Source organism: Geospiza fortis, unplaced genomic scaffold (genome assembly GCF_000277835.1).
Source record: "Geospiza fortis unplaced genomic scaffold, GeoFor_1.0 scaffold366, whole genome shotgun sequence".
Lineage (NCBI taxonomy): Eukaryota > Metazoa > Chordata > Aves > Passeriformes > Thraupidae > Geospiza > Geospiza fortis.
The window spans coordinates 3,330,831-3,343,263 of record NW_005054342.1 but is presented as its reverse complement, the minus strand read 5'-3'; the positions used below and the strand labels follow the sequence as shown (position 1 = coordinate 3,343,263).

The following is a 12,433-nucleotide window of genomic DNA, read 5'->3' as shown; positions in this document are numbered from 1 at the left end:
CCCGGCACAGCCACCGCCCCGGCCCCCGCGGGGCAGCCTGCGGGTCCGCCGCTGCCCACACCATTGTCCCCATACGGTCGCCTTCCCAAGCGCTCTCCGCGATCGCTTTGTGCCGCTGCCAGTAGCGCCCGCAGCGCCCCGGTACTGCCCGGCACGCAGGCTCTGCAGAGGGGTCTGGACGGGCTGGACCGATGGGCGCTACTTGTGTGAGGTTCTACAAGAGCAGATGTCAAATGCACTTGGGTGACAACAACTCCGTGGCAGACTGGCTGGAAAACTGTCCCGCGTAAAAGGGACTGGGGGTGCTGCTGACAGCATCGGAAATGAGCCAGCCCAGGCGGCCAGGAAAGTCAGTGGCATCCTGGCTAAAAAGACCAGGGCAGTAATCCTGCCCCTGCGCTCAGCGCTGGTGAAGCCACTCCTCGAGTACCGTGCGCTGTTCTGAGCGCTTTAATCCAGGAAAGACAGTGAGGTGTTGGAGTGGATCCAGATAAGGGGAATGAAGCTGGTGAAGAGTCTGAAGCACAAGTCCTGTGAGAAGCGACTGAGGGAGCTGGGGCTGGTTAGCCTGGTGAAAAGGAGGCTCAGGGGTGACCTTATCGCTCTCTAGAACCACCCAAAAGGAGGCTGTAGCCAGGTGAGAGTTGGCCTCTTCTCCCAGGCAACCAGCAACAGGAGAAGAGGAAACAATCTTGAGCTGTGCCAGGGGAGGGTTAGGTTGAATGTTAGGAGGAATTTTTTCACAAGAGTGGTGAGACATTGGAATGGACTGTCCAGGGAAGTGGTGTAGTCAAAGTCCCTTGGTGTCCCTAAGAAAAGAGTAGATGTGGTGGCACTTGGTGCCATGATCTGCTGGCCTGGTTTTGGGTCAGAGGTTGCACTTGATGATCTGAGATTTCTTTTCCTACATAACTGATTCTGTGATTCTGATTCTGTGAAGCTGAGTGTGAGCTGCTGGAGCACTGGCTTTGGGCTGTGGGTCTGTGGGCCCAGGCTGTAGTCAATGAGCAGCACAAGCATGTGAACTAGGAGGCTCTTTCTGCAGCAACTGCTGGAAGCCAGTCTAGGTGGAAGACACAGCTTTCTGCATGGGGTCCCAATGGGGCAGCAGCAGCTGTTAGGTGGAGGTGAGCAGATTTCAGGCACTGTCAGTTTTGCTCCATGCTCACCACCCTCTGGGTAATGCTGATCCATGGCATATCCTTCTTCCCAGGTTCTGTTCCCACCTCCTTCTTAGCACTGCCAGTGCCAAGGGTCACATCACTGGACTTTTCTGTATGTCCCTGAACTGATCCAAGGCAATGGACTTAGCTGCAGTTTCCTGTGGGACAATAGGACAGGGTGGTTCCAGCTTCTTGTATGGGCACTCAAAGTTAGATGTTGTGAAAAGCTCCCCTGCAGGCTGTCACAGCAAGCACTCATGGCAGGGAGTCAGGCCCTACCAAGACAGGCCTAGTTTCCATCAGTAACTTTGCTAATTTTACTGCATGCTGAAATTGGTATTTTGAACCTAACTATCAAACTTCTGTCTGAAATTATACTAGTTCTTTCTGAAACGTGTTGAAATTGTTCTAGCTGGAGGACATTAGTTCACATCACCTGCTTTCACTTTTTGTGGGTGTTTCCAACCAAAGTCAATAAGGCCAAACCTTTTTTTTAAACAGATGACTGGTGAACCACAAAGCTGCAGTAGCTGAGGTGCCAGTAACCACTGCTTACACATATATGTACTTTGCAGGATTTCAAAATGAGCATATCTCTCAAGAGGGCATGTTGTGAGAAGGAAAGGTGCCAGGCATAGCCTTTGTCTCTGCTCTAGTACAAGATATGTCACTATACTTTTTTTTTGCACACCACAAGATCAAAAGTAACTGTGTGCTCTCCTGAAGCATAATACAGATAGACTGAAGTGACTCCTGTGCTCACAGAGGGTTATGCACATAGGGTGTTAAAAGACCATATTCTGAATGTAATTTATGAAATGCTGTGGTACATTCATTCAGGTAGGCACACACAGTGTGGTAATTTTTCCTTTAAAAGAAGCTAATAACTGAATGTTAATACTCTCTTAGCACAATACCTTGTCTGCGAGACTGAGATTTTGTTCACCATAACATTTTCTATTGATTCAAAAAGAACTTCATATTCTAAGAATTTAGAGTATCATCAGTGCAAAAATGAAGGTAAAAGGCACATAACTTGTAATGGGGAACTTGTTCAGTCTGTAGTTGTCATGTTCTGTTCAGCTTGGGAGCTCACCTGCATATGACTGGAGGAAATCCTTTCTTCTCCATCACCATGCTTTTTCTTCTGTTTCTTCACCTTTTTTCCCCTCTTTATCTCATATTCTGCTATCCACTTTTATAAGAGCTCACAAATTAAATACGGCTAAAAAGGTGTAGGATGATGTTCTTGAAACAAACTTGGTGCCCTCACATTTAATCTCAAATTACAATCACAGAGGAAATTTGTGCTTTTATATAACTGCCTTTTTTTGGAAGCCTCTCTTAAAGCAGAGCAGTCTGTCTTGACTCTCTCAGGAACCTGCTGCTCCAGTTCTTGTTTCCAATCTTACACCATTGCAGTAGCAGTTTCCAGAGTTGATTGGAGTGTGTTTATTTACAGTAGAGGGTGTAATATAAAATGATACTAAAATGGAAGGTGATGGAGCATTAAAATGATACCAACATTAACCTCCTGGAATAGGGGCAAAGCAATGTGTGCTGGTCTAAAAACTCTACTAATTGCACCAAGTATGAAGAAAGTGACTTCTCAGCAGTGTGAATACTGCCCTTGGGCTGATGACACCGTTTGTGTCCTACACGTGTTGTGCAGTGACAGAATCTCCTGGCATCATTCTGTTGAAGTCTAAACTAAATGTAATAAACTTTTTAAAAGTAATACCACAAAGCTGGCATTTCTTATTACATTTCTTGTTTATGGTATTGATGAGAAATTGAGAATGTATTTGGATAATTACAAAACATCAAACACAAGTATAACACATCCAGACTACTGCTTAATATATTTTTTCTAAGTCTTTACACAGAGAATGACATCTAACAAATTTCCTGTTATTCTGATTTTGACATTTTTGAATCCATGTTGTTTCAGCAAAGCTTGATATTCAGAGCCACTTCTCTCCTTTCCCTCTGTCTGCACAAGCATGTTCAAAGACTGCAGCAGAGCTGTGCTCCTGTTCTTCTTTTCATCATCCAACACCATTTCAGCCAGCAAAATTGCACAGCCTAATTTAAAAACAAACACATGCAACAGTTCTAATGCATTATCAGGCAAGAAAATTTCTGCTGCCATATAGAGGGGTGCAAACTACAAGACCTGGGTGATTTCCTTTATCATTTATGGATTTTCTCTCCTATTAAATGACTAATCCACTATTAAAGGAATAATCCACCCCTCTCACAAACCCCAGGAAATTCCCTTTCTCAGTATGGAGTGATCAAACACTCACAAGTCAAGTCACGTCTGTTTTCAGGGGAAAAGGGGATGACTTCTGCAGACTTGGCATGAGGACTATAGAAAACAGTAAGACAGGAACAGAGTTGCATCTCTTTGGGATATACTGCTGCTTCACACTCATGTTGAAATGATGCCAAGCAGAGAGAAGAGTGGATGGCAAGCATTACAGAAGCAGAGGTGAAGTCAGTGTTTCTGTTCAATACATTTTGTACGTTATTTCTGTAGAGCCTGAATTCTTTGTGGTGGGACTGACCTAAAGATGAAAGCAGAACTTAAATGGTCTGATTTACAGAGTCTTCTCCATATTCAGACCTGTGAGGGGAAAGGGAAGCCAAGAGAGGGCTACTGACAAAAGCATGGCGGTACTTACTTGCCTTCTGGCCTGACACCAACTCAGATCAAAATAGTTCAGAGTGATTTTATTATGAAGTGCAGCATAACATTCATACCTTTCTGACCTTTAAGACAATCTCCTCAGAGCCACTCCAACTTGTACAGCTCAGACATTCAATAATCATCAAAAAATTTTAAAACTTAACCCCCCCTCATTCTTCATGTCAGGAAAATTTTCCTCAGTTATGAACATTGCTTAGACTCTTTTCAGTGTTAGACTATTAAATCCACTCCTACCAGTCAGCAAAAGATTTCAGAGCAACTGAAAAACTTGATTTGTGTATTAGTAAGATGAGCTTATACAGGTGACCAGGCTGCATCACATGATTGTAGAGCACCTGAGCCTGAAACAGACCACAGGAGATCTCTGGTCCAGCCTCCCACTCAGAGCAGGGCAGCTCTGCAATCAGCTCAGCTTCTTCAGGACTGGCTTCTCACATGGAAGCCTCCAAGGACAGAGATTCCACAACCTCCCTGGATCATCTGCTCCAACACTTAATTATCCTGAGAGTGCAAAGCTGTGGTACATGACCACAGACACCATGCCCGAGGGACTAATGCTTAGTGTTGTGCATTAATCACAGAGTAAATGAAGGCTGGGTGCAAGCCAAACACATTCTATTCCAATTTTACAGTCAGAGACATAGTACTTAGGGGCATAGTTTTAAAGTCTGTAACAGTCACAGGTGTGCCAATGTTAGGATTTGATTGTTTCTAACTCAAACAGCTTAAAGCAGCTTAAGGAATAGCATTATGAACTTCATGAGTAACTATGAGATGAGACACATCTGATTGCCAGAATGAGTCTCTCAACATACAAACCTGTTAAGCTAAAAGCAAACTTCATGTCAATGTGGAAAAGAAACATTTTAAATTTATTCATTTGAATATTCGGCCTTATCTATTTTAAATGTCTGTACAGATAAGATCAGTCAGAATTCCACTCATAGAAGCCTTCTGCTAAGATTAAAAACTCTAATGTGGGAAAGTCTGACATTTCCCTGATTTTGTACACTTGAAATGCTCTCTAGGAAGCCTGTTTCTCCTAATGAGTTGAGCCACTGTGGCACTTCTTCTTTACCCACTGGCCAAGGAGGAAAGTAACTCCTGATTAACATCTGGGCAGATGTTAACTCTTAACCTTCCTCATTAACCCTCTTTATTTTGCTGAGGTTGGTGATTCAGTACTGGCACAGCCTCTTGCACACTGGTTTATTTGGACTACTGCTGTACAAGCAACAGGCAAAAGCCTCACAACTGATAGAAAGAAAGCTAGTTTGAAAGTGTAACTTTAATTTCCAGAAAGGCTTCCATTACACTTTGAAAAGAAAAAATAAATATCAGTGAAGTATCAGGAAGGAAATAAACATTAGGCGAGGTGACATTTGTGACAAATTACTTGAAGAGATGGGATACAGTATGCAGTTCTCCAATTAAAGACTGAAGCATGAAGAAATTTTTATTTTTTTAATTTTTCATACAAGGTTTTATACATAAATCCTAAAACTCATCTCAATTAATGAGACAGAAAGCATATATGGCCATTCAACCATATTCAGAAAACTTCAGAAGTGACAGCAAGCACTATGAGCAGCTCTCAGTTGCAGCCTGTGCAGGTACATACTGTGGCTGGAGGCCAGAGGCTGCTGAAGTTCCTCTGTGACACTACAGGTAGTGTAGGAGCATGTTTGAGGTTTGTTCTGTTTTCTCTTTTGCTTGTAGAAGAAGTGCTTTAAAAGACTATATATGAGATGTTTTTGAGCAAAGTCCCACACAGCAGTGAAAAAGAGAGGACTATCATCCCCAAATTCAGGCAGATCATACAATATTAGTTTTTCTTATTTCTGATAAAAATTAATAGTAACCACTGAATACACTGCAGAGGGAGAACTCTCTTTAATTTTATGGCCAAGAAAACTAAGATATTGATGTACCTCAGTACAAGCTTGCAGTTTTAACCTGACATGCTATACACAGCTATGCCAAGTCTAAGCTTAGTACAGTATGCAGAAGAACTGGACATTAAGGTATTTCACATGCAGGAGTTTCAGCCTGCCCCAGATGCTTTTTAAAACGCACAGAATTCACTCTGGCAGAAGCTGCATTCCAACTTGTATCCAAGGCCTGTAACAGCTATGCTTCAGACAAAGGGCCAGAATGATCCTCAACTGCCAATAGGAGCTGGTTGATGATGGGTATATTGCACAAGGGGTGAAAATTCAGCATTCCAGATTGGTTCTGGGCACTCTACAGTGACAGATTCTTCTTGAAGCACAAAACAGCATCTAATAAGTTTCCTGTGATCTTAATTTGTATATCTGTGAATCCGTATTTCTCCAGTAGCTGTTTATATTCTGAGCTGCTTCTCTGCTTGCCTTCAGTCATACTGAGGGATTGTAGCACAGCTACTGAAGGGTGCGTCTTCTGTTCATCAAGCACGGTTTCTGCCACTAGCAAGGCACTTCCTGCATTTCCAAAACAACCAAAAGTGATTCTGTGTAAGTTCAACTTTAAAGTGTTTTTTCAGAGACAATTACAGAGGTCCCCTCAAATTGATTTTTTTAATGGTCTTCAGTGGAAATCAGGTAAAGTTTACTTTCAGTGATCTCTTCTTGGAAGCAATCATTTCATTGTTAAAAAGAAGGGAGAGTTTAGAGCACTGTCTCCAGAAGTTCAGATCACTTCCTGCCTATGCTCTTAAACTCAGCCTTGCTTTCATTTGAACTGAACTCCTGTAAGCATCTGTCATAACCCAAACTTTGCATAAGATTAAAAGTGTCACCCAAAATTTTCTTTGATAATTTATAATCAGGATTATAGTTTATGGGCTAGGCCTTATTTTGCATCCTCTCCTCTGAAACAAATGTCAGACCTACACTTGCATTAAGGAATCAGGCTTTTCCGCTTTTTGTCTTTGATCTTTAATACTGCCTGAGTATGAGTCAGCAGTGTGCCTTGGCAGTCTAAAGGGACAGCCATGTTCTGGGGTGCATCCAAGCACAGGATCACTAAATTCTGTGATTCAGTCAGATGATCACTAAACAGGTGATTGTCTCTCTCTACTCTGTGCTGGTACAGCCTTGCCTTGAGTACTGTGTGCAGTTTTGGGCACCACAATATTAAAAAAAAAAAAATATATATATATATATATTTATATCAAGCTATTAGAGACCATCCAAAGGAGGGCCACAAAGAGGGTGAAGGGTCTCCAGGGAAAGCCTTCTAAGGAGCAGCTGAGGTCACTTGCTTTGTTCAGCCTGGAGTAGATTGATGGAAGACCTCTTTGTGGTCCTCAACAGCCTCATGAGCGGTAATGGAGGGCAAGTACCGATCTTTTCACTCTTGTGATCAGTGACATGACTCGGAAACAGCATGAAGCTGGGTCAGGAGAGGTTTAGTTTGGGTATCAGGAAAAGGCTTTTCACCCAGAGGATGGCTGGGCACCGGAACTGGGAAGTGGTCACAGCACCAAGACTGTCTGAGTTCAAGGGGTGTTTGGACAATGTTCTCAGGCACATGGTGAGACCCCTGGGGCATCCTGCATAGGGTTAGAGACTGGACTTAAGGATCCTGATGGGTCTCTTTCAACCCAGCATATTTGATTCTGCATGTAATTTTGGGTGCCTCAGTGTATGTGACCAAGATGGTGAAGGGCCATGAGGCCAAAATTCATGAGGGGCAGCTGAGGTCCCCTGATCTGTTCAGACTGGAGAACAGAGGGCTGAGGTGTAACTTCATCACCATGTACAACTTCCTCAAAGGGAGCAGTAGAGGGGAAGGTGCTGATCTCCTCCCTCTGGTGAACCAGTGATAGACACAAGAAAATGCAATGAAGCATCAGGGAAAGTTCAGATGGGACATTTGGAAAAGATTTTTCCCCCAGATGGTGGCAGGCACTGAAACAGGCTCCCCAGGGAAGTGGTCACAGCACCAAACCTGCTGGAGTTCAAGGATCATCTGGATGATATTCTTAGTCATATGAACTAGTTTTAGTTAAGCCTTCAAGAAGCAAGGAGTTCAGTTTGATGATTCTTATGGGTCACTTCCAACTTGAGATACTCTGATGATTCTATGATTCAAATGTAGTAGAAAGTCAAAAAGGCTGCATATTTCTCAGGATATGTGTGCATAAAGTAGTACTGAACTTCAGCCAGTTTACCATATTCTGGACACAACTGAGATAGCAAAACAAAAGCAAAACAAACTGCTGCTTCTTGATTTACCCAAAGGAACTTTAGTTAGGCTAATTTTATGTATAGAAATAAGCACATGCTTACTTAATTGATGATACAGGGCCTAGTAAGAAAGACTGGGCATGACAGAGATTGGGGATATGATACAGTTGTATGTGAAGCCTGCAACTATAGTAAAAGCTTATTATATAGAGTTTTATTTGCAGCTTTGTTTCCTTCTTTTTCTTAGTAGGTATTATCATAATGCAAGCCTACACATTCAGGCAAAAGCTACTATGATTGAACAAAAATATCCTAAGTTCATACTAGAAAAGCATTAGTCAGTGCTCATTAAAGGTACATTAACATGCACCCTAAAGTTCACAAGATGAAAAAAACATACCTGGTCTGCAAACAGCTGATACCTTGCTTAACAGCACGTGTATCTTTTCATCAGGCCAGTCATGAAGAACACGTGAAAGGATGTAAAGATCTGCTTCTGGAAGATTATCCTTGAAGAAGTCACCTGTTGGAAAACAGAGTTAGTACATTCCTACAGAAACCACAGAGTACATACTGCAAAAACAATGTGCTTCAGCAGAGCACAAAAGTAACAAGAATGAACAGGTACAGTATGCCCTGATTTGCAGATAAGGAAAGTGTAGTTAAAGAGCAGATCATAGGTGAGAATTGTCTAACAAAAAAATGGAGAGTAAACATAAAGCAAGGAAGGAGACAAAGTTCTTTGTAGTCACCATTTTGAACTTGTCTAGAAATGAAATACCTCAGACAAGCACATGCAGCTTCTGCTTCCAGTGGTATTCAAAAAATTACTAATTCAAACCTACTTAGCCACATTCTCCAAGCATTTTTAATCCCCACAGTCTTGAAAAATACTATGCTCCCATTTAGCATGGGTGAACCTATACTGCCTTGTACTAAGATATGTTTGGGGTTGGAGCAGCAGCAAAAGAGCCTATTTGTGCTCAAAGACAAGAGAAACCAGAAAAATGATAATGTGCTACATTTACCTGACACAAATGTCACTGGAGCAGTGTGCTGTCCTGAAGGCTGAAAGTAAGAGGTGTTCGCAATGACTTCTGGAAGGTCAAATACTGTGACCTTGAGATTTGGGTATACTTGTACTAATTCATAAGCCAGAGCTCCAGTACAACCTGTTAAAAGTTTAAAGAAGTCAATTCAATTATTTTCTCCCAGAATTTGCAGACATTTTTAAAAGCAAGGCTGTATATAACATTGTGAAATAGAGGCATCCAATCAGAACCAGAGGTAGACAGCTCAACAACAAACAAGACTTCCTGGTTGATAGAGCAAGGTTTTAAAGCTTGTGGAATGCAGGCATGACTCCTTACTGACACAGAATTGCAAATGTGACCTTTGATATCAGTACCTCAGGGTTTTTCTGGGGAGTATCAAAATGTGAATGAAAAGGCAAATATTTCTATTTGCTGAAGAAGAACACCTCTAACTGTTTAGCATTTACAAAGCACTCATAGATGAGATTTGACACTCTCCAGCATAGCAAAGATTGTGAAATTCTGGAGTCTCTGCACAAGTGGCAACGGTTGTACCAGTATTGGGGTAATTTCTCTGAGATGCTGTCCACCTCCTCAGGCACGAAATAAATTATTCTTCCTCTTTCCCTATGTAATAACACTTCCTCTGTGCAGCTCCAACCACAGGGTTTCCTTTAAAAAAAAGTAATGCTAAAAAGCAGAGTTTCTTCAGGTATATATATCACTGGTCTTCAACATTTTGATGGACATATTAGATATTAATAACTACAACAATACACAAAACAAACCCATTAGAAAAGAATCAAAACTTTTGTTTTAGCAGGGCAGTGTTTCAAGTTTGACACCCCAGTAGTAGTGGTTCACTACTTGCATTACTTTTGAAGATCTTGGATGTGCCTAAGGAGAGCAACAACACTACAGAAAATGGCACTCCCACCTCAATGCTGTATCACCTGAGCCACTACCTTACTTTCTGCCTTGAACTGTGTAACTGATTGAGACAAACAGTCACTTATCTTAAGCTATTCTAATACCATTTAGGTAACTCTGCTTTCAATTAGCTGCACTGCTCTTTTATCCTGACATTGCAGTATCAGAAAAACAACAGTAGATAATATTACTGTAGTTCCAGTAAAAATATACATGTCTTTTAAGTAATAAAATGCAGAACTGAAATCAAGCTTGTCCCTTTATTGTATACAAGTTCAATTACAAGCAATACCTCCTAAATCACAAGCAGATTTAAACTGTGAAAGATCAAATGCTGTAGCCACATCTCTTGCTGTCAGGTGAGCAATGCTGTGCATGGCAGCCATAAAACGTTGATTTACTTCCTGGCTGTGATAATAGTCCTAAAAAGGGGGAAAAGCAGCATAATTAAAGTTTATTTTCAGAGTTAATTAAAACTACGTACAACCAAGGCAGTAGGTGAACATCAGAATTCCCAAAATGAAAATGGTCCATTAAAAGTGCCGCTGACTATTTGCTCATCCAAATCCTCTGCTGTAGTGATAAGCAGATTTTTGCATCCTCTCAAGAATTCTGATCACACAGACACCTTGAAAGGACAGATTCAGGAGAATGAAAGAAAAATTCCAGTGCTTCTTCTTGATATCCTGACAAATTGCTTTCATTTCACTCAAACATGTATTCTCCCATGATGGAAAAATAACTAGATAATTGGACTATACCATAAATCAGAAACGTTAAAGATCATTCTGTTTTTTTTTTTTTTTTGATTAGGGTTTGATCAGGGAACAAGCAAGCATTCAGGAGCAGAACCTCATGCCTTTACCTTTTCAAGGACACAAACACACAAATCCCTTTACCTTTCACCTTTGTACAGATTTCAGCAGTTATGGCTGGCTTTGCAACTACCATGAAGTGGCAGTATCTTGAGGCTGTGGTGTGCATAGTGCCATAGATTCTGCTCAGGCACACCATCCTGTACACATATGGAGCTCAGGTCCAAACTGGACACAAGCATCACCCAAGCAAAGTTAATAATCCAGATGTTTAACAAAGGATGAGCTCCAGTGGTTAATTAAACCACTTAAGTTGTATATAAATTTAGACATCTACTCCAACAGCTATCCTAAAGCAAAGTATTTTAATGCCTTTTAAAGACCCTTTGAATGATTTCCAATGGAGTTTTTGTCCTCCAGTTATTTAAGTACTAACATGAAGCTAGCAGAGCTTTTAAGTCTCCAGAAGTCCTTATTTTGTTCCATTGACTATACATGAGGGATGTAGACATGTCCTTCAGGAGACTGCCTTCATCACCATCTTGAAGTTTAATACAAATTAGGGACCGCAGGATGTAGTCTGAAGTACAATTTAAGCCAGCAGTGCTGTCAATGACATTCTCCCGCTCACACTACCAGCACTCTGCTTACACAGACACAAATATTTATGCCTCTCAACCTGCTTCACCAGATGGGTAACTGACAAGTTAGGCTAGTTACACCCCTAAGTGATTCTCCAGTCTGATCACATCCACTTGGGCTAGCATTGGGAAAGGAATAGCACAGATTGAAAGAGAAGGCAGAAGGATTATAATTTTATCAGTAATAGATATCAGCTTGAAGCTTATACAAAACTACAAAACTTCATAAAGGAGATTAGATCCCTTCTCCACTGCATCAACACAAACCACCTTTGACTACACAGCACAGCCTAAACTGGATGCACATCACTATCAACTGACTGGCATGCATTATGGAAGGAGTACATGTGTGGTAAGGTACGATCTGGTGTTATAAAAGGGACACAAACATAAATAAATCAGGCCCGGAGGTTGTTCTGAGAGTGTGTCAGTGGGATGGGCAACACTTCATCTGGAGAATTTTTGTCAGCACTCAAATTTCCCAATATACTCTGTGATTGCTCCACTACTTCACAGCCTAAAGTTGAAGGGAACAGAAGCCTGGGACTGGTGAATTGCATTGTGTTTCTACCATATCTGAGACTGACAAGCTTTCTTCAGATAGCTCTATCTCCGTTTGTCCCCAGATCAGTTCTGGGCTCCACACAGCTGGTTTTGATACTAATAACAATTTATATTACCTTAAATAGATCATCTGCTTTCTTTCCAAAGGCTCGATGATTCTGCCTGCTCCCTTCTTTGACAGCAAACTCCAAGTTTGTGAAGAGAGGCCAAAGGTGGTCATTAGAATGGATAATGTAGCCATGAAGTGAGTATTTACCATCCGAGGTCAGGTAGGTATTTGCTGAGTCTGTATTACTGTAACCTTATGGGAAGAACATAGTTGTAACCAGATTTGTTTCAGTACAACTGTTGTTTAAAATCTGAAGGCATGTTTCCCTGCATAAATAACCAGTAAATCCTGA

At 41.5% G+C, this 12,433-nt stretch overlaps 2 protein-coding genes across 2 annotated transcripts in view; both read right to left on the bottom strand.

Moving 5' to 3' along the window:
* SLC25A6 (solute carrier family 25 member 6) overlaps nt 1-3,225 on the bottom strand; it is an 8,768-nt gene extending 5,543 nt beyond the window's left edge. The window contains exons 1-2 of the mRNA XM_031058366.1: nt 3,046-3,225; nt 76-214 (exon numbers count right to left, since the gene is read on the bottom strand). Coding sequence (XP_030914226.1) covers nt 76-214; nt 3,046-3,225 — 319 coding nt within the window. The remainder of the gene's footprint in view (nt 1-75; nt 215-3,045) is intronic.
* A 1,921-nt stretch (nt 3,226-5,146) lies between these two features.
* The window catches only part of ASMTL (acetylserotonin O-methyltransferase like), a 24,963-nt gene continuing 17,676 nt past the window's right edge, over nt 5,147-12,433 (bottom strand). The window contains exons 10-14 of the mRNA XM_014307709.2: nt 12,149-12,333; nt 10,305-10,434; nt 9,077-9,220; nt 8,449-8,571; nt 5,147-6,338 (exon numbers count right to left, since the gene is read on the bottom strand). Of these exons, the coding sequence (XP_014163184.1) occupies nt 6,121-6,338; nt 8,449-8,571; nt 9,077-9,220; nt 10,305-10,434; nt 12,149-12,333 (800 nt within the window). The 3' untranslated portion in view covers nt 5,147-6,120. The remainder of the gene's footprint in view (nt 6,339-8,448; nt 8,572-9,076; nt 9,221-10,304; nt 10,435-12,148; nt 12,334-12,433) is intronic.